This window comes from Sphaerulina musiva (assembly GCF_000320565.1).
Source record: "Sphaerulina musiva SO2202 unplaced genomic scaffold SEPMUscaffold_3, whole genome shotgun sequence".
Classification (NCBI taxonomy): Eukaryota; Fungi; Ascomycota; class Dothideomycetes; order Mycosphaerellales; family Mycosphaerellaceae; genus Sphaerulina; species Sphaerulina musiva.
The window spans coordinates 2478676-2497768 of NW_016017385.1; the positions used below are offsets into that span (position 1 = coordinate 2478676).

At 50.4% G+C, this 19093-nt stretch overlaps 8 protein-coding genes across 8 annotated transcripts; 4 read left to right on the plus strand and 4 right to left on the minus strand.

Annotated features, from left to right (window-relative positions):
- Positions 1 to 1828: 1828 nt before the first annotated feature.
- On the minus strand, positions 1829 to 5262 carry SEPMUDRAFT_148405 (ARM repeat-containing protein). Its single transcript, XM_016904904.1, has one exon. The coding sequence runs from the start codon at positions 5148 to 5150 to the stop codon at positions 1968 to 1970; it is 3183 nt and encodes a 1060-aa protein (XP_016762928.1). The 5' UTR covers positions 5151 to 5262; the 3' UTR covers positions 1829 to 1967.
- A 796-nt stretch (positions 5263 to 6058) lies between these two features.
- On the plus strand, positions 6059 to 7524 carry SEPMUDRAFT_148406 (uncharacterized protein). Its single transcript, XM_016904905.1, has 2 exons — positions 6059 to 6663; positions 6724 to 7524. The coding sequence occupies exons 1-2, from the start codon at positions 6456 to 6458 to the stop codon at positions 7389 to 7391; spliced, it is 876 nt and encodes a 291-aa protein (XP_016762929.1). The 5' UTR covers positions 6059 to 6455; the 3' UTR covers positions 7392 to 7524.
- Positions 7525 to 8344: 820 nt separating this feature from the next.
- SEPMUDRAFT_148407 (zinc-binding alcohol dehydrogenase) lies at positions 8345 to 9896 on the plus strand. The gene is made up of 3 exons (XM_016904906.1): positions 8345 to 8681; positions 8763 to 9126; positions 9196 to 9896. Exons 1-3 carry the CDS (start codon positions 8482 to 8484, stop codon positions 9724 to 9726), a joined length of 1095 nt encoding a protein of 364 aa, XP_016762930.1. The 5' UTR covers positions 8345 to 8481; the 3' UTR covers positions 9727 to 9896.
- Positions 9897 to 9956: 60 nt separating this feature from the next.
- On the minus strand, positions 9957 to 11848 carry SEPMUDRAFT_148408 (acyl-CoA dehydrogenase). The gene is made up of 4 exons (XM_016904907.1): positions 11785 to 11848; positions 10886 to 11683; positions 10580 to 10809; positions 9957 to 10521 (listed from the first exon to the last, which is right to left on the minus strand). Exons 1-4 carry the CDS (start codon positions 11824 to 11826, stop codon positions 10047 to 10049), a joined length of 1545 nt encoding a protein of 514 aa, XP_016762931.1. The 5' UTR covers positions 11827 to 11848; the 3' UTR covers positions 9957 to 10046.
- Positions 11849 to 12266: 418 nt separating this feature from the next.
- Positions 12267 to 14001, minus strand: SEPMUDRAFT_148409 (alpha/beta-hydrolase). The gene is made up of 2 exons (XM_016904908.1): positions 13557 to 14001; positions 12267 to 13347 (listed from the first exon to the last, which is right to left on the minus strand). The coding sequence occupies exons 1-2, from the start codon at positions 13991 to 13993 to the stop codon at positions 12438 to 12440; spliced, it is 1347 nt and encodes a 448-aa protein (XP_016762932.1). The 5' UTR covers positions 13994 to 14001; the 3' UTR covers positions 12267 to 12437.
- Positions 14002 to 14393: 392 nt separating this feature from the next.
- Positions 14394 to 15143, minus strand: SEPMUDRAFT_116070 (uncharacterized protein; the record flags this gene model as incomplete). The annotated part of the gene is made up of 1 exon (XM_016901224.1): positions 14394 to 15143. One exon carries the CDS (start codon positions 15141 to 15143, stop codon positions 14394 to 14396), a length of 750 nt encoding a protein of 249 aa, XP_016762933.1.
- Positions 15144 to 15924: 781 nt separating this feature from the next.
- Positions 15925 to 16932, plus strand: SEPMUDRAFT_31726 (Metallo-hydrolase/oxidoreductase; the record flags this gene model as incomplete). Its single annotated transcript, XM_016908473.1, has 1 exon — positions 15925 to 16932. A coding segment is annotated over one exon (1008 nt), but the record flags the coding sequence as incomplete, so codon positions are not given.
- A 633-nt stretch (positions 16933 to 17565) lies between these two features.
- On the plus strand, positions 17566 to 18976 carry SEPMUDRAFT_155439 (uncharacterized protein; the record flags this gene model as incomplete). Its single annotated transcript, XM_016907618.1, has 2 exons — positions 17566 to 18493; positions 18594 to 18976. The coding sequence occupies 2 exons, from the start codon at positions 17566 to 17568 to the stop codon at positions 18974 to 18976; spliced, it is 1311 nt and encodes a 436-aa protein (XP_016762935.1).
- Between the last annotated feature and the right edge of the window lie 117 nt (positions 18977 to 19093).

Below are 19093 nucleotides of genomic sequence, written 5' to 3' on the forward strand. Positions count from 1 at the left end.
TGTATACAAACTCGTTAGTAAGGCGAACTCCTAGCGAGGCGGACGGACACTTACCCTTCCTATACTATTATATCCTGCCTTATTGTTGTTCGCGCAGCTATCGTATATACGGTATGCCGGCGTATTATACACTCGCCCTATAGCGATCGACTTTGCGTACCGTAGGCATATAGCTACGTACCCGGTTTCGTCTTAGTCGGCGTCCGACTAGCTATAGTCCTAGTTATTAGACACTATATCCTTTATATACGCAGCGGAGAAAGGAATCGTTACGTACCCCCGGGTAAACGCTATAATAGTCGGAGGGGCCTAATAAAGCGGCGGAGCCGGCGAGGGAAACTAAGGGACGAGGCGGGGCTACAAAGAGTAAACGAAGAACGAGAAGTAGAAGTGTAGCTATCTGGATACGGTAGTAGTAATAGAGCTATAGGCGGGTAAGGATATTAGTACGTAGTAGGTTATTAATAGGAAAGGAATAAGAGGATCGCAGAACGCGCGACGAACCTATTAAAATATTCTATCTCTATAGCGACACTACCGCGTACTCCCGACTACTACCTATAGAATTCGCGACGCGACTATAAGCAAACATTCTTAGCGACGCTTTACGATAGCGCGAACATAAGAGGGAATTTGTATACAATGTTTACTAATGCTAAGGTATAGACATTCCGCAGGTATACGCTAGCTCTACGCGGTACCTAGATAAGAGCAGACGTCTACCCCCGTTCGTAGGGCGAATACGTAGGGGACTAATAACCTGTCGCTACTAGGGATATTAGCCCTAAGAGGGGGCGTCTATAATACGCTAGGGCAGAGAAGCCCTAGCGAACCCCCGGCGAGGCGGGCGGGGCATACCGCGCGGGACGGGAAGCCCTCGCGGACCCCCGGCGATCCGGTATAGAAGGGATACCCTACCGATCGGAGACGTTCTAAATCAAGAGGGTTCCTAAGGGAACCGGTTATCGGCTGCTGCCTAAGAGGAGGCGGTACCGGTAGCGAGGAGTAGACAATAGAATAGCTTGTATATATAGCGAGGGCCCTCCTCTAGGAAGGAAGGGCAGAGTTATTATACCTTAGTTAGTAAGCCGTATATTGTTTATACCTTTTATAGCTTAGACCTCTGTTACGTATACCCTTACGCTTACAGAACCATTACAATATACTATATCTATATTATAGAGACTTATTATATATAAATATATCGATACTTATTTTATATAAGTATTCCTATTACTATTACTATAGTATTACTATTCTAGTAGAATAGTAAAAGTAATTAGTAATAGTAAGACTTTACGAAAATCTATAGTAATAGTAACTATAGCAGTAATTAGTAATTACTATTTACTATTTACTATTACTAATAGTTTTACTGAATTACTAAAATTCCCAACACTGAGGGCAAGCAGCTGAATTGTACCTAGTAGCTGAGCCCAAAACTTTATTTTTTCTTGTGTTCGTCCAAACGTTTCTTTGGTACCCCACCCGGAGGTAAAATCAAAAACAGGTATCAAAGACGTCAAAATTAGGCGAGAGCTGAGACTAGTCTTTTACCTGAACTAGAAAAGAGACCCTCTTTTGGGGATGGGGGACCGATTGACCGGTGTGCATGGACTGGACTGGACTGTGGATTGCTTTGTACCTATGATGGAGACAGCCCTGGGGCGGATGGAGAATAGGGGAGGTTGTAGTGGATTGTGGCATTGAGGACGAGGGAGGGAGGGAGGGAGGTTAGAGCGGAGGTATACACACATGCATACATTCAGGGAGAGATGTGACATTTTTCTCATTGTGGGAGTACTGCTGTCTCTCGGGTAGTCGAGGGGGAATGACGAGGTTTGTTTCAGATTGTCTTCTTTTTCTTCTTCTTCTTTCTCTTCTTCTTTCATTACAACCATCACCATGCCTGACTGGCCGAGAGAAAGAACAAACCGGGTCGGCGGCTCTGCTACCTGCTTCTACATTTACATGACCCCAAGCTTACTAAAAGCGTCAATAACCTCCTTATCAACATTCACCAGCCACAGCTGCTGAAACTGATCATTTCCACCCGTCGCGGCAACAGCACGCTGGAGCCAATACTGAATGTATTGAGGCAGATTGATCGTGTGCACGACATCTCCCGTCGTGAGTCGAGCTCTGCGAACATCCTCGGCGGTGCCAGGGCCGTATTCTTCATTGATGGCGTTTTGGTCTTTGAAAACTAAAGTGTCGCTGCCTATATCGGCTTCTTCTTCGCGGAGCTCGAGCAACATGCTGGTCCAGATGGTCATGAGAGATTGGAGATTTTCGAGGACGATGGGGAGGTTTGTTTCGAGGAGGCGGGTGAGAGCGAGGCATGTGAGCTTTTTGCGGGAGGGGTCGCCAATGTTCTCGAAGTGGGACGTCCATTCTTCGAGCAGCCATTTGAGTGTGGCGGAGACGTCTGTCTCGCCGAAGAGAGCGGCGGCGGATGCTTGGAGGGTGGAAATGAAGCCATCGGGGGATCCGAGCACGGCTCGAGCGAAGACGGCGAGGTAGTCTGTCTCCAGTATCCCATCGACTGGGGCTTCTTGTGCGTTGGGACCGGTGGTGCAGTGGGCAGCCCAGCTACCGCGTAAGCCCTTCAGAAGGGTAGAGAAGACGCCCAGATTCCCCTGTTGAGGATCCTGAGCCGAGGCCAGCGTGCCAATGATGAGTGAAGAAGCATTGGCGTGTTGGCCTAGAGGCAAGGCAGAACTTTCTTCTCCGTGTACCAAACGGAAGCTGATCTCGACAAAACTACAGACCAGCCCATGTGCGTCTGACTTGGGACCTGTGAGAATCTCCCCCAGCGCACGAAACACGTCTGATCGAATGGGGTCTTCCAGCATGTGTTGAGGCATGACAAGCAAGTATGACTCTGCAATCTCAAAGGCCTTTCGCAGGTTCTCGGTGCCGTGTTCAAAGAGCGGAAGGAGGTATTGCACCAGACTAAAGAGGTTGGGTGAGACGGATCCATCAGGCGTCTGCATGAGAACGGCATGCCACAGGTCGAGCGCATCTTCCAGCAGGAAGACGTGGGTATCTGATCCAGGTCTGACGGCACCCTCGATGATGGGTATGACCATGGAATGTAGCGGGAGCGATTCTGTCTTCATGGCATTGACCAGTCGGGTCAGGATGGTCAGAATCGCTTGTTTCATGAGATGCTCATCTCCCGATTGATCCCACAGCGGTGGCAGCAGGGTCAGGATGCGATCCGCAAAAGGGGTAATGTGCGAGTCGAGCCGTTCCACCACCACACTGATGGTATTAAGAATGGCCATCTTGGTCTCGGTCTGCTCGACTTCCCCAATCAGCAGCATGAGCTGGGTCAGGATCGTCTGCGCGTACGGCATGAAGATGGCTGCGTCGAATCCCCAGTCGTCGGCAATCTTGGCGAACTGTCGCCCGGCAGTCACACGCACCACTTGATCGTTGAGTGAATCGTCTGGGTTGAGGAGATGCTGAAAAATCTGATAGACAATGGGCTTGCTCTGGTCGGAAATCTTGACGGAGATCCACTGTCCTAGGAGAATGGCGAATCGACGCCGGAGGATGTAGTAGCCCGGTTCCTGAATCTGCACCTCTTTCACCATCACCAGATTGATGAAGCGGTCGAAGTCGAGATGCTGGTGGATAGCAGCGGCAGCAAGTCCTACTGCACTGTAGACAGAGTCCTTGAAAAGAATATCATCGTTGTCCGGCACTGCTGCCTTCTCAAACGCCTGCAGGAGAGGGCCCACGATCATGTCCTTGTAGTTGATGGCAAGATCCAAAAACAGCTTCTCAGCGCAGGACCGCGTCGAGAATTCCCAATCCTCTCCATCGCCGTCTTCACGCTTCTCCCATTCCTCCGGTTCTTCCAGCCATTCTTGTAGGTCGCTTTCCCTAAAAACGAAGTACCCGGTGACTGTGGTCTCCATGACATCTTGGATGAACGTCTCGGTGAAGACGGTGCCGCGCAGAAGTTCTGTCGCCCGGCTCTTTTCGTCCTTGTCCTCGGGCGAGCGGTATTTGAACGTCTGTGCCGGATTGTGAATCATCTTCGAACACGCACGCAGTATGAGAAGTGCCTTCAGAGCGATCTTCTCAATGTACGATTTGGGTTTATGTAATTCACTCTCCGTGCCGACTTCCCACGTAGCATCCTTCATATTTCTCACGCCAAAGTCTTTGCTGAAATCTTTGACGACATCCCAGTAGCGCTGGATCAAATGCAGCGACGCCGGCATGAGTGCAAATGCCGCGGGATGATCCTTGGCCATGTCGTGGTGCAGCTTCGCCAGCTGATGAGCGTGTTTACTGATGGCGAGCATGGTGCTTTCGGGGAAACGGCCATCCTTATTCTTCTTCATCATGATTGCAACAAATGCCGACAGTCGGTCGAATGACAGATTCCAGAAGGCTACCACGTCGGCATTGCGGTTGGGATGTTCATAACCCAGCACGAGAAGACGTCTCAGCAGTTTGATCGCCGCCAGACTCACCGAATCTTCGTGGTGGTGCATGTTGTCCGGGTTCGATTCCAATCCATTCATCCACGATTCCAGCTCGCGTACGTAGATGTTACCCACCACAGCCACGATCTCGGGCGTGGCTGCTTGCATGTACTGCTTCGTTCGTTGCAAACGTCCCGTGGAGAGCTCCTTGACGATGTACAGTAATGCTTGAATGGCCCTGCCCATGCGAGCATGTGGAGCGCGCAGCTCCTGGACGAATGCCGATATGGCGTCGGGCCAGTCGTTGGGATATTCGTACCTAGCAATTTTCGCGACGACGAGACCAGCCATCGGTACGAGGCGCCTGTCTTCCTCGGAGAGGAAGCCTTCTGCCAGCCGCGATCGAATGATCTCCTTCTCTTCCTTGGAAAGAGCGTTGACGGCGGTCTTTCGCCAATACTTGTCGATGCCATTTTTGAGAGCGATGATGGCCAAATAACGAATCTCAAAGGGGGAAGCCTTGTTCAGGTAGATGTCTTGGAGGTATCGGTAGAAGTTGGGCGCCTTTTCCCATTGTGCAAGCTGCTTGGTACCAGATTGGACCTGAAGGGGGTTCGTAGAACTTGCTGCATGTATCGTGTTCACCAGATTGGCCTCCGTCAGAGGACTGGCCTCGCCGGCCGCCTCAATTGCGAACGAAGCCATGTTTGACGATCATCTGTTGGTGCAGGGTACGACGAGGTTGAAGTTGTGTCTGGTATTCTTGTTCTGAAAGTGCGTACAAGTTCCGGCCGTCAAACATCAATTTCGTGATGTTTCGTGATTTATTGCAAGTGAGGATTCCAGTAGAACCATAGAACTAGAACTAACTTAATTCAAGCGGGTATTTCGGGCCTGTCCACGGGCGCTTACTGCCGCCGCTAGCAAGCACAAAAACCTTTTGCTCTTCCCTTTTCTTCTGCTTCCTCTTTTTCTTTTTCTTCTTCAAGTTGAAATTTGACCCCCAAAGCAGAAATTAGGCAGTGCGTCGTGCCGTTTCGATGGACGAGCTGTTGAACAGAATTGGGCAGAATGATTTATTCCTATCAAGAAGCGAGGCGAGCCATGTGGCAATGCGCTGCGACTCCCGTTATGGAAAGACAGACGATTGTGGTGACTGGGGACGGTCGAGAGTAGTTGATCGATCAGCTTTGAGACAACGAAGAAGTGAGACGTAGGGGTCGATGATTTCTGCGTTAGGTGATCGATAGTATACTTGCCTCCACCGTGACCATGTTGCCCGCAGCTTTGCTTTTCCCCCGCCTTGTTGCCGCAGTCGTCCGAGTCGGGGTGAGTGAGGGTGAAAGTAGACGGTGGACGTCGAATCGTCTCTGCCTCTGCGAGAAGCCTCTATAGACCTCCAGACAGTGCGTGCGTATCATATGGATAGACTAGCATCAAGGAAGCACGATGGAGTGATGCATGAAAATACCCGTACCCCTCCTGTCATCGGGTGACTGCGTAGAACGATGATCCAGGGCTGCTCTGCCGTTCCCGTGATGCGTGCAGTACTTACTCCTCTCCTCTTCTTCCCCTCCTCCTCTGCTTCCATTCCCACCGACCATACCATCCTCAGCACGCATCAATGTCCCTCGCCGCTGCCTCCAACACGACCTCCATCAGTCCCAGCAATCACCACTCCCTCGCCGACGTCGCAGCCGCTGCGACAATGGCAGTCTAGGGTGGATGGGTCACGCGAGCAAACACGCCCGATGGCCTCCTCATCTCTGAGCAGATAGAGCAGCAGTCCTGCTATAGCTGAACGTCGCCGAAAACTACCTCCTCCTACCGAGCTACTCCTCACCTTCCAGAGCGGAAACTCGCCCTCACACACGTGACCGAATCGACGGCCAAACCAACCCCGAGCTATCACTATACTACCTGACTCCTCTATTGTCTCTGTCAGACGTGACACACATATCGATTGTAGGATAATCAGCCTGGGACAATTCGGATCATCAAGGCTGCAACATGGTCAAGAGTCGTAAAGGGGGGCCTTCGGTGGCCTCGAGTAGTGCCATATCCTCTGCCATGTCGTCTCGTATGACTTCTGCGGCACCGTCACGAGCAACATCGCCCGGACCGGCCAAGAAGCCTTTCCGCTTCTTCGACCTGCCTGCGGAGTTGAGAGTCAGGGTCTACGAGCATGTCTTGTGCACGAAGAAGACGCTGGACTTGGGTGAGTCGTATTCCGCTCACCGTCGCTACATGAGGTGCTTCAACTGACTAGAGGCACCAGATCCGCTCAATTATCGCATCGTTCTGCCCCGCCTCACCCTCTTTCTGGTCTCGCGCCGTGTCTACAACGAAGCCTACCCCGTCTTCTACGGACAGACCATTCGTCTCTTCCCGCATCCCTATCACGGCAAGTTCTTCAACACGAAGAAGCCCCTGATTCAACGCTTGCCCGTGAAGTATCGTCAGGCAATCAACAGCGTCGAGCTCTTACTCGGGCCGGGATGGCACAAGCCACCGCGATGTCACAACGTGCTGCCGGCACTGGGCTTGCGAGACTGCACGAGTCTCCGCACGATCAAGATGTGGGTCGACTGTGATCCTACCGACAATGTGTTCAATGGCTTCCGAGGTCCGAATGCAACAGAGGATACATATGTCTGGTTCTGCTGCGACATGCTCCACGGCATCCTGGAGCAGGTGCCGAGCATGGAGCTCGTGGAGATTGACCACGACAACAGAGTGAAGAAGGAATCTCCGCTGACGGCGGCCTTGCAGAGAAAGACAGAGGAGTTTCAGAAGCGATTCCGATGGGGCCCTGTCCGAAGTGCAAGTGCCATCAAGGACAAGGAGAGCATGGATGTCACGACGGGGCTGGAGAAGGCGATGACGAGCATGGGCATATCGAGGTTGAATGACGAGGCGTCGAGGGCCGTGACTGTGGTGGCATAGGATGCCCTTCACAAGGGGCTCGGCGCCAGGAAGGTTTGATTGAAAGTGACGTTTTTTTTTTCATTCTACCTCCTACCTCCTAGGAGGTAGCAGAAGTTGAACTGTATCTTTGTCCCTTTTAGCGTTTACACACACACACACACACACACACACACACACACACACACCATGGCTGTCCTGTGAGATGAGACTGAACAGAGCCTCTCCTCTATACCAGGCAGTAGTAGAGTTTCTACCTACCCCGCCCTCGCTGGACTCTCGGTCAAAACTTCGTTAAAGCTTCTACAAGCTTGAGCGTCGATATCGATCAATGAATGGAATTGAATTTGAGATTTGAGATTCGATCTTTTCTTTTTTTTTTCCTTCTAGGTCGTAGATCCTTTTATCCTTTTATCCTGTTATCCTATTCCCGCTCTAAACTCCTCCTACGTATCTCCTAGGAGGTACGTTGTCTGTAGTAAGTAGAGAGGGGTCCTGATCACAATCGTTTACTGCAAGGGACTTTTTCACGAAACAAATATTGTGTCCTAAACCCCCTAGGGACTCGCCCCCTTGGATGTCGCGGTATAGATACAGATACAGACATGAAAAGGAGAAGAAGAAGAAGAAGGAGAAGGAGTAGGAGATGCTAGGGAATAGATAATCAGACGATCCTAACGGGCAACAAAAAAGAAAAATCAGCGTTTAAGCGTTGTTGGTATATGGCCTTATTACCGGGCGGCGGCGAGCCGCGAGTGGGACTTTTTTCTTTTATGCATCATCGATTCAGATAGTGATGACTTATCTTATTACCCCTCCAATAGCTTACTGGTGAGGTAAGGGTGGTACAGTAACAGGTACAGGTACATGTACCTGATCTTACCTATGTATTAGCCATTCCCACCCACCTTTTTTGATACTTGATGTTACACTTGAACTTGTATATTTCTGAATTGAGAGATATAGTGATACAGTGAGAAAGAGACGAGATATATAAGAGATAGGAGAAAGAAAGACAGAAGGGAAGAGAAAGAGAAAGAGACAAGACAACCCACCACTACCGACTACCAATACCAATACCAATACTACTACTACCACCACCACCACCATCATGGCAGCAACAACCGACTACAAATTCGAAGGATGGATGGGTCTGGACAAAGACTCCGCCCAAGGCAAAATGGTCTGGCAAGAGTTCCCCAAAGTCAAGACGTGGGAAGAGACAGACGTCGACATTCAAATCTCGCACTGCGGAATTTGCGGAAGTGACATTCATACGCTGCGATCCGGTTGGGGACCGACTCCTTATCCGTGAGTTTTTCTCTACTTTTCACGTCTAAATACTCAGTAATGGTGGTGGTTTTGCGACATGAGTGCTAACTCGAAACAAAGAGTCTGCGTCGGCCACGAAATCGTCGGCAAAGCCGTCCGAGTCGGATCCAAAGTCGGCAAAGGCATCAAAGTCGGCGATCGTGTCGGTGTGGGCGCTCAAGCCCTTTCCTGCTTGAAAGGTGACTGCGAAGAGTGTCAGAATGGAATGGAACAGCATTGTCAACACACGGTGAATACTTTTGCTTCGCCGTATCCGGATGGACAAATGTCATATGGAGGATATGCGGATTACAATCGCACCAATTCGCATTTTGTGTTTAAAATCCCCGAGGAGATTCCTTCGGAAGATGCGGCTCCCATGTTGTGTGGAGGCATTACGGTGTATAGTCCGTTGAAGCAGAATGGATGTGGACCGGGGAAGCGTGTAAGTCTCTTCTCTTTGACTCCTTTCTCCCCTTTTAAAAAAAAATATCACTAACCCCCCCTTTCCCAGGTCGGAATCATCGGCGTCGGCGGCCTAGGCCACTTCGGCGTCCTCTTCGCCAAAGCCCTCGGCGCCTCACGCGTCGTAGGAATTTCCCGGCACACAGACAAACGCTCCGACGTCCTCTCCATGGGCGCAGACGAATACATCGCGACCTCGGACGAACCCGACTGGAACAAAACTCACGCACGCAGTCTCGATCTCATCATCTGCACCGTCTCCTCCCCTTCGATGCCACTCATGAAATATCTCCAACTGCTGCGCGTCAAAGGAACATTTATCCAAGTGGGCGCTCCCGAGGATAAATTGCCGGATATGAATGCTTTTGCGTTTATTGCTAAAGGCGTGAAATTTGGGGGATCGATGATTGGTGCTCCGCATGAAATTGAGGAAATGTTGAAACTTGCTGCGGAGAAGGGGATTAAACCTTGGATTCAGAGTGTGCCGATGAAGGAGGCGAATCGTGCGGTCGTGGATATGGATGCGGGGAAGGCGAGGTATAGGATTACGTTGGTGAATGAGAAGTTTGCGAAGGCTTGATTTGATGGAGAGAGAGAGGGAGGGAGAGAGTAGAGTAGAATGGGATGGACTAGATTGTTTATGATTGATTGTCTGTCTGTAGATGGATAGGTATTAGAGTTATCATCCGTTCTTTTATACTTTTATACATCAATCAGAGAAAGATTCAATGAAATGAGAAACATGGAGACAAAAAGATAGAAGAAGGATAAAAAGAATCTTTGCTTCTAGAAAAAGTTATATCTCCCACCTTACAACAATCTAAACCCATCCCAAAATCACCTATCCATCCAATCCTCTCCTCTCCCTTCCATTCCATCCCCAACAAAAACTCCCCCCAATCACAACTTCGCCCCCCTCGGCATAAACTTCATAGCCTGCCTAACCCCCAAATCCGCCAACACCTCCTCCGCCCCCCCCAAAATCGCATCAAATTTATTCGTCCTCTGAAACATCTCCACCACACCCCCCATCCCCCCCTTCGTCAACGCCCTCCCCCCAAAAATATTCGTCGCATCATCCGCAATCTCATGCGCGGTGCGCGTGCAATAAAATTTACACAACGCAATCGGGCCCGAGAGGAGTTGGGCTTGTGCAGAGTAGGAGAGGTGGTTCATTTGGTAGACGAGGGATTCGATCCAGGATTGTGAGGCTTCGACTTTGGAAATCATGGAGGCGAGTTTTAGGCGGATGACGGGTTGCTGGATTAGGGGTGCGGAGAAGACGTGCCGTTGGTGAGACCATTTGAGACATTCTTCGAGGATGGTGCGTGACCAGCGGGTTACCATGGCGCACATCATGAAGCGTTCGTGGTTGCTGGGGAAGGTGTTAGTAGTTGGAGAGGGTAAGGGGGGAGGGAAAGGGGGAGCGGTACAAGTTGGACATGATGACTTGGAAACCGGCGTGTTCGGGACCGAGAATGTTTCGTTTGGGGACTTTGACGTTGTTGAATTCTATGTAGGTTGTTCCGGCTGCTGTGGAGTAGGAGGTTTTGATGAGTTTGGTTTCGACGTTGGAGTCTCGTTCGATGAGGAGGACGGTGTAGCCTTTGTCGGATTTGCAGGCTGTGACGAAGTAGTCGCAGAAGATGCCGTTGGTGATCCACTATTGAGAAAAAAAGAAAAAAAAGTCAGTATGGATGAATAAAGAAAAGAGAAGAAAAAAATTCTTCTTTTCTCACCTTCTTAGTACCATTAACCACATAAAACTCCCCATCCTCCGACAAAGTCGCCGTAGTTCTCAACCCCGCAACATCCGACCCAGCAAAAGCCTCCGTAACAGCCAAACAAATCTTCTTCTTCCCGGACAACACCTCCTGCGAAACGCGTTCCCGCAACTCCTCATCCCGACACCACTGATGCACAGCCGTCAAAGAAATCGTCATGCCAGCCATATTCCCATCCTGAAAACCTCTCATATTCGTCCTCACAATTTCCTGACTAACAATCAAATCATGAAAATAATCATATTCTTCCCCCTTCACCACCCCGCCAAAAAGTGTTCGACCACGTAAATGTTTTCCCGGACCTAATCTGCACGCGAGGAGATTGACATCTGCCATTTTATCGATCAACTCTTGAGAAATTTGCGTCCCATCATCTTCTTTTTCTTTCGCTTCAGGCAAAATATGCACTTCCGTAAATTCTCTGACCGCTTTTTGTAGCCGGCGATGACTCTCATTATAATACGGACTCTTAAAAACAGGACTCAACCAGAGGGGTTCGGCATAGGGTACCGTCGAGAGATCTCCTGGTTGCGGCGTAATGACTTCGGGGGTTTCGCCTTCGAGAGGTCCGAGACAGAGCGCTTTGTACTGCGTGAGGACTTGTTGGCGGTGCAGGTTGTAGAAGGCTTCGGTGGCATCTTGCCCGGCTACTTGACGCAGAACTACTTCTCCGCCCGGGTGCGCTTCGAGGAAGTCGGAGACGTCGTAGACTTGGTGGTCGACGATGAGCCAGATGTCGTCTTCGGATGTGTGCTGGATGGGGGGAGAGAGAGAGAGAAAGGGGTTAGCACGGGCGAGGTTTGTTCGTAGTGACTAGTTGTAATAGCAGTAGTAGGTCAGGTAGTAGATTGTACCTTGGCGACTTCTTGTCGTGTCAACGCTGGTCCTCCTCCCATAATGTCTGGTGTTGTTGTGGTATCAATATTCCGTCTGTATTCAAAGATGAAAAATAGTGAAATATATCTCAAAAAAGGACTTGTCCTCGAGACAGATCAAACAATCTATTACCTAGGTAGCTATCTATCCCAATCCTTTTCCTGCAAAAGAGACCGAGGTCCACGAGAACCATCTCTAACCGAAAAAAAGACTAATCAAAGACTACTGATTGGATACAATCAGCCGCCTCCCCCTCCCCGCCTTCTAGTCATTTCTAATTCTATATTTCTTATACTATTTATTAACCAATTAATTAGGAGGTACTTGATTGATTAGTTTGTTAATTAATTCATTGGGTATAATGATTCGAGGTTATTGAGGTATTGAGGTTACTGTGCGGTGTAAGAGATGGTGTGGATTCTGTAGACTGCTTGTTGGACTGTGAGGAACTGTCGCTTTGTTGATTGTCTTCTTTTTCAGGTACTTCTTCTACTTCTACTTCTTCTACCAAGTCTAGCGAGTAGGTAACGAGGAGAGGAGAAGAGATGAGGATAGCTCGTATTCTTGCATACCTAGATATCCCTCATCGTCTCTATCTCACTCTATACACACACACATATACCTCCCCTCCTCACATCTTCGCCTCACCCCCCTTCTTCCTCCCCCTAACCGGCGGCCCACCCATAAATCTCTTCCAATCCCCATCAACCCTCTGCCTCTCCCTCCTCTCCCTCCTCCACCACCCCTCCTCCAATCTCCTCCTCCTCTCCCCAAAACCCTCCAATTCCCTTTTAATCCACTCAGCCGCCACTTCGGCAGTTTTTCCCGGAGCTTCCATCGCAATCAAATGTCCCACACCTTCCAACGTCACCCCTCCAACTCTCCCTTCAGCCTCTCCTCCACTTCCTCCGGCTCCAATGCCTGTTCGGGAAACTTTGTCGCAAGCTGTCGACTTGTCGCAGACGAAGGAGAGTTGACCGAAAATGTATAAGCACCCGGGACGCAGCTCGGGGAGGCGGAGGTAGGTTGTAATGGGTTCGCTTCTGTAAAAGGGGGTTTGGTTGGGGAGGCTGGGGTTGAGGTCGGGGTGGAGGAAGCGGTCTAGTTTTTTCTTCTGCTTCTTCTGCTGTTCGCTGCTACTGGGAACTTCTTCTTCTGATGAAGATTCGGGGGGATAATTCGGTCGTAGAAATGACCAGACTTCTTGTGCGGACGGAGTTGCTAGACATACTCCTTTGCCTTTTTCTTTTTCTCCTTTTTCTCCTTTTTCTCCATCACCATCCTCATCCTCACAATCCCGCAAACCAAATTTCACCCACTTCTCCAATACCCGTTTATCCCACGTCTGATAATAAGGAGATTTCAGAAACGACGCGTGAGCGATTTCGCGCGAAGGCCAGTGATCTCGGCGAAAAGTGGACGCTTGTGCGGCAGAAGGGACTTGGGAAGAAGGGTCGATTTCGGCGGATTTCATCTGGATGACTGGGTCGAGGAGGATGAGGGTTGTAAAGAGGGAAGGATGGTCGAGGGCGAGTTTTGTTCTGGATAGAGGTGGAAAAAGAAAAAAAGGGGAGGACATTAGTTTCTTTTTTTGATACTTTTTTTTTTTTTGGTTTTGCTGATGTATGCATTGGAAGTTCTTTTTTTGAGGGGGTAAGAGGGAGAGAAATGGGGAAAAAAGGATTCTTTCCTTTTCTTTGCCCATTCCTTTTCTTCTCGGGGGAAAAAGAAAAAAAAAGAAAATACATACATTTGATTCCCACCCATACTATGACCCACCCCCACAATAGGCCTCACCATCTCCTCCCGCCTCAAATTAATCAAATTCGCCAAATCGCGCGAATGATCATACCAACCAGGAGAATTCCCCACCAGCTCTTCATTCATCTGATAACTCTCTCCATGCCACGCCACATCCGCCATCCAAATGCTCCGGATACGCCACCCACGAAACCGTGCCTGGGCGGCGAGTTCATCCCACAAAGGTTCATAGAGTTCTTTGTGGTAGCCGACGGCGTGGGCGGCGATGATGGTGACATCTCCGGGTTGCGGATGGGGGTTGTTGAGGGGAATGTATTGGTTGACGGCGAGATGGAGAATGTCTTCTTCGGAGTGGAGGGTTGCTTGGGGGAATTCGCGGAGGTGGGCGGCGGGGATTTTGTGTTTGATGATGCGGTAGTTTTCCATGGTGAGGGGGGTGGAAGAAAGGAGAGGAAAGAAAGAGGGAAAGGAAAAGAAAATCTGGGTCTGAAGACTGGATTTGTATGGGAAGGTCTGATATGTAGTCGTTGAATGTTAGTGTCACACGCGAACTGCCGGCGATTGCTCGCGTCGTCAGAGCCGAGGTCGCGTGAAAGACGGGCAAATATGACACTAAAGGGCTCATGTCCGTCAGGTAGGTAGAGTCATTCATTGAAACCTCTTGCAAGAAATACCAAGTGAAGAATTTTGATGCTCATTTACATATCACCAGTCACGGACATCCTCTCTCTACTAATGTTATTCATATGCTCTCCTACCTAGCGAGATGTTGCATCAAAACTACTGAAACTCAGGTAAAGATATATACTCAGCGACACATATCGCCTCAAAAGCCTAGACACTTTCCGAGATCTGATGTGCGATACGGAGTCATACACTTCACACGCATCTGATCCACGGGCAGACGGTGCAACCAATAGCTGTTGGCTGCCTCTTCCGTAATGCCCACCTTGACATCAAAAGCCAACGGTTTGGCCCGGTCCGACTTTGTGCAAGTCACATGAATAATGTACCACGAGGTCCCTCCAAAGGACGTGCTCCTATCGGAGGTTTTGGCGAGGAATGTATGCGCAGAACGTGGTGCAATATACGGTCCAAACTCATCCTCCTTGTCGGCGTATTTGGTGTAGAACTTCTGGAGTACAGGGGCGCCAGCGTGGTAGACTCTCTCGAGGTAGAATTGAGTACCGTTGTTCACGGCAATTCGGCTTTGCACGACGGACCAGAGGTGGTTCGTATGTTCACCAGGCTGGAACAAGATGCGATACAGAAGCTCGCTCAGCATGTTGAACTCCTTTTGGTTGATGCTGTGGTGCGGGGATTGATAGAGTCGCTCGCATAGTCGCAGTGTGAAGGAGCTGTATTTGACGGTTTCATACCACTCTTTCAGACAGATCGAAGTCTTGGGCCTTTTCCGTGCGTGTTGTAGAGAGTTGTACCGAGACACCACGTGCTGCCCGTGAATCACATCCGCCCATGCAACAGTATTGTCTCTTTCGCTGACTGGCCGGAATTCGCCCAATGCTTTCTTTGCTCTTTCAGCCAAGCTGACTCTGCGATGGACCGATTCTTCCATGGCACTGATGCTGAGATGCGATTCTCGTCGGAGGTTGGAAACGTTCCACTCGGGTGGTGTATATGGAGGAAGAACGGTGTGAGTCCGCGAATCGATTCTAATCTACTGAGGATAGAAGGGGTGCTCGGCCGTGATCTGGCACCTATATGTAGTCTGTCAATATGCTGCTGCTGCTGCATGTCTGTCAGCTCTGTCCGAGAAAGTGATATGCGAGACAGATGGAGCGAACGGCGCTGAGTATGATCGTGAGACAAGTAGCGGTATACACTTGACGACCCCGATTGTTTCTTCCTTCGCTCCCATAGCCACCACGAGGTCTCAGGAAGGCATGTCTGTAGCAGTTCAGAGCAGCGTGTTCATCCCGGACTGCATCCAAGGGCAAGCTGGGCGCAATCATCGCATAGTATCGCGAGCGGAAACGTTCGAGCAGGCCATTGTCGCCGTGAGGACAACGACCGTCTATGCAATGAGTGGTATTGGTATCGTTGGACGTGATGAAGGGATTTTGCTACAATGGGAACGCGATGAAGGTGGAGGATTCATCTGTGTCAACAGCCCCGAACATCAGCTAGCCTTGACTGCTCTTGGCTCCACGAAGGAATAACCTCTCTCCCCCTCTTTCCCGCCTCCATCCATTCACCCTTGGAAATGTTCTTCGTTCTGCCATTACGAAGATGTAGTTTGACAATCCATCATCATAGGCTGATTTGCCACTGAATACATACATGTACATAGTTCTCATCAATCCAACATGTCACTCACCACTCAAACCCTACCCTCCTCCTCCTCTTTCACCACCTCCAAACTCAACAGTACCACCTATATAATCCAAGAACACGACGCCTACTCCGAGAACCCCTTCATCTACGTCAAACTCCATCCCAAGCTCCCCATCATCATCCTCTCAGACACTGGCTGTGACGAGCCCTCTTCCCAGCACAAGCACGCTCAGTACACGCATCTGCGAGACTACATCGAGAACTTCCCCCTCCCAAGCAACAACCATCAACCTCTCAATCCCGGCTCGAAATTGAAATACTGCATCATCTGTACCCATTGTCACTACGATCACATCGGCGGCATCAGCCAATTTCTCGCCGGAGGCACCACCCAGATCATCGCTTCAGCAGCAGGGAGAGATTTCATCGAGGATGACGAGGATGGCAAGCACAGTCTGTTCAAGTTCCTCTCACCCGCCAAACCTGCTCCGTTTTACTATGTGACGAAATGGGCGCAAGCCTTCGAGAAGCTGTACTTTGAAATCCGAGATCGCGAGAGAGATATCGTGTTGAGGTTTGATGTGGGTGTCACGTTTGTACAGCAACCGGGACATACGCCGGATTCACTGGCGTGGTATGATCGGGAGGAGATGTGGTTGTATGTGGGAGATAGTTTGTATGCAGCGGGCGCCGAAGGCACAGGGGGAGCGAGTATCGTATTTCCGCCCGATGGGAATCTGATTGAGTGGGTGGTCAGTCTGCGAAAGTTGCTCGTGCTGGTTCGGTCGGAGAATGCCAAAGCTGATAAGCGAGAGAAGAGTGTCGAGGAGGGATGGGAAGTGATCTCTCGTAGAGTCAAATTGGCTGCGGGTCATGTCACTTCTGCGGCGGATGCAGAGGAGATGATCCAGAAGACGGATCAGTTCTTCTATCAGATCTTGCAAAAGAAAATTCCCGTCGTCAGGAAAGGTTATCATTGGAATGATGCGTATTATACGTGGAGCAAAGAAGGCTGGGACTTGTCCATGCGAGCCCCGCCCAGACTGATGGATCAGGCGAGGGACTTTTTCAATATCTATGGTCCGGAGGATACTGGCGGAGAAGCCTGGAAATCATTGTAGGGCGTTTCTTTCTTGAATCTTCAGTATGGCTATGAAACTGCTCGGCGTCTGATCGAACGATCATGGGGGGGGGGTTTTTCCTTGGATGCGATGAGGGAGCCCTGGCCTGACCTGCACTACAGACTTTACTCGAATCTCATCCTTGGAGTCAAGAAGTATCTCTGAGACGGCCGGCCAATGCTTCGATGGAGGGAGTGTCTTCTCGTGGCTGTATAGTAACGAATTATTGCACGGGGTCTGGTAATCCAATGGTCTTGTTCTGACTTTCTCTTTAACCCCCTTTCACCACACCACCACTGGCCGATCTTCCACTTCGAATCTAAAGGCGCGCTCCTAGACGGGGATCGAGATGTCCATTCTCGTGACTTTCATGGCCTCGTTCACGCGTCTTGTGTGTATTGGTGCGTCCATTCGGGGCGCTGAGTATAAGGGGAATACTATCGATCTACTGTGTCAGCACTTGTATGTGGTGTTGAATACTGGCCCGAGCATCACGGTCCGATCAGAGAGCTGACATGCTATCCAGCTAGAGGAGGCGTGATCTCGCATGTTCTTAGGGGTGGTCATTGGCAAGAATAAATCATGTGGTCTGCGTCGTCTGGCCGACTGGGCACCGTGCACGTTACTCTTTCAGAGTCATATTTTCAAGACGTCAGCGGACGAACAAGCCACAATAAGAACACTCCATTCACACAGGAATTCGACACAGCTTATCCGTTCGAGACAATTCTAGCCATTCTCATAGCAATCATCTCACGCCTACATCTACCTCCTGAGCTTGCGGGCACACGAAAACTAGCACCACACCCAGTTCGCAACGCAATGGCATCCGACGACAATTTCGGGCCTGGCAAGCACTTCCGCAACCGCGCTGAGTACGAGGCCGCCTGGGCGGAATTCGATCGAGCACGAAGCTTTGAAGATGATGACGACGAAGAAGACGAAGATGGAGGTCCTTCGTTCATCCCCCGATCAGATCCCAATGATCCAAGCAGAATCTTCCTCCGTCCAGCTCCTCGCTCTCCTGATGCTCTTCTCCGCAACCTCTCCTTGACAGACGAGCAGAGACGACAGCAACTCCAGCCGCCATCAATTCCCACTCCCGCAGTCGTTCGTCCGGCCCCGAAGCACTTTCGACAAATCATACCACTGCCCCCTCGCCCTCCCGCGAGCGTTCATCCGTCCCAGAAGCACTTTCGAGAACCCATACCACTGCCTCCTCGCCCCACCGCCGCCGGAGTGCCAGGTCAGACTCCTTCGAACCGTTCAGGAAGACAGCAGTATTTTTCCCATGCGATACCGATTGTTGCGCCTCCCAGTGGACCACGCTCAAACCTCCCTTCCGCCCCTGCCCTGACGATCCAGACTTCGCTACCACCACCACCACCACCACCACCACCGCCACCACAAGCACCGAGAACAAAACGCACCAAGAGGTCGAATAATTTCATGCGCCTTCCTCGGGAATACCCACGACCCAATCCGCAGCAATTTGGAGACAACAACACCGGTAAGTCAGCTCCTCGTTGCGTCGTCTTCGTTCGTAAAAGAAGACCTTCACCCCCAATTTTCTCACTGACCGAATACCCGACTAATCAATCCAAAAACAGGAGCTTTAATACCATACACCTCCCAAGCCATCCGACATGTACCTTCTCATCCCTCCCACCATCCTCTCCCACCACCAAATTCCCTCGTGCAGGCCCCATATAGCGACAGAATAAATCCAACCGCTCCAGCAAACCCAGTCGTCCAGGAAGAAGATGCTCTCTCATCACCAGAAGAGCTACGACGACGCGACGAGGAGACTTTTACAAGTAGTAGTAATAACCGTGAAGCAGAATCTTTTTCTGCCCTCGAACGACAGACCGATTCCAGCTCGAGTACGTATGATACTGCTTCCGAAGACGTTCGAGGTCGCAGGGCTGGTTGGGGGGAGATTTTGCCGGGAGAGGAGAGTTGGGCTGCGAAGAGGGGTGGGAGGGGGATGTGATCAGGGAGGAGGAGGAGGGGGAGGAGGAGGAGAAGAAGAAGAAGAAGAAGAAGGGGCAGGGAGAAGGAAGGAGGTGATTCGACTTTTGTTTTTTTCTTTTGTTTTTGTTTTTCTTTT

What these genes read in the sequence shown, in the direction of transcription:
- SEPMUDRAFT_148405 (XM_016904904.1), bottom strand. Translation starts at nt 5,150, where the DNA reads ATGGCTTCGTTCGCAATTGAGGCGGCCGGCGAGGCCAGTCCTCTGACG.
- SEPMUDRAFT_148406 (XM_016904905.1), top strand. Translation starts at nt 6,456, where the DNA reads ATGGTCAAGAGTCGTAAAGGGGGGCCTTCGGTGGCCTCGAGTAGTGCC. An exon ending in GAAGAAGACGCTGGACTTGG is followed by an intron (nt 6,664 to 6,723) that starts GTGAGTCGTATT and finishes TAGAGGCACCAG; the next exon opens with ATCCGCTCAATTATCGCATC.
- SEPMUDRAFT_148407 (XM_016904906.1), top strand. Translation starts at nt 8,482, where the DNA reads ATGGCAGCAACAACCGACTACAAATTCGAAGGATGGATGGGTCTGGAC. An exon ending in TGGGGACCGACTCCTTATCC is followed by an intron (nt 8,682 to 8,762) that starts GTGAGTTTTTCT and finishes CTCGAAACAAAG; the next exon opens with AGTCTGCGTCGGCCACGAAA. An exon ending in GATGTGGACCGGGGAAGCGT is followed by an intron (nt 9,127 to 9,195) that starts GTAAGTCTCTTC and finishes CCCCTTTCCCAG; the next exon opens with GTCGGAATCATCGGCGTCGG.
- SEPMUDRAFT_148408 (XM_016904907.1), bottom strand. Translation starts at nt 11,826, where the DNA reads ATGGGAGGAGGACCAGCGTTGACACGACAAGAAGTCGCCAAG. An exon ending in CACGACAAGAAGTCGCCAAG is followed by an intron (nt 11,684 to 11,784) that starts GTACAATCTACT and finishes CCCCCCATCCAG; the next exon opens with CACACATCCGAAGACGACAT. An exon ending in CAAGTCATCATGTCCAACTT is followed by an intron (nt 10,522 to 10,579) that starts GTACCGCTCCCC and finishes CACCTTCCCCAG; the next exon opens with CAACCACGAACGCTTCATGA.
- SEPMUDRAFT_148409 (XM_016904908.1), bottom strand. Translation starts at nt 13,993, where the DNA reads ATGGAAAACTACCGCATCATCAAACACAAAATCCCCGCCGCCCACCTC. An exon ending in AGTATGGGTGGGAATCAAAT is followed by an intron (nt 13,348 to 13,556) that starts GTATGTATTTTC and finishes ACCTCTATCCAG; the next exon opens with AACAAAACTCGCCCTCGACC.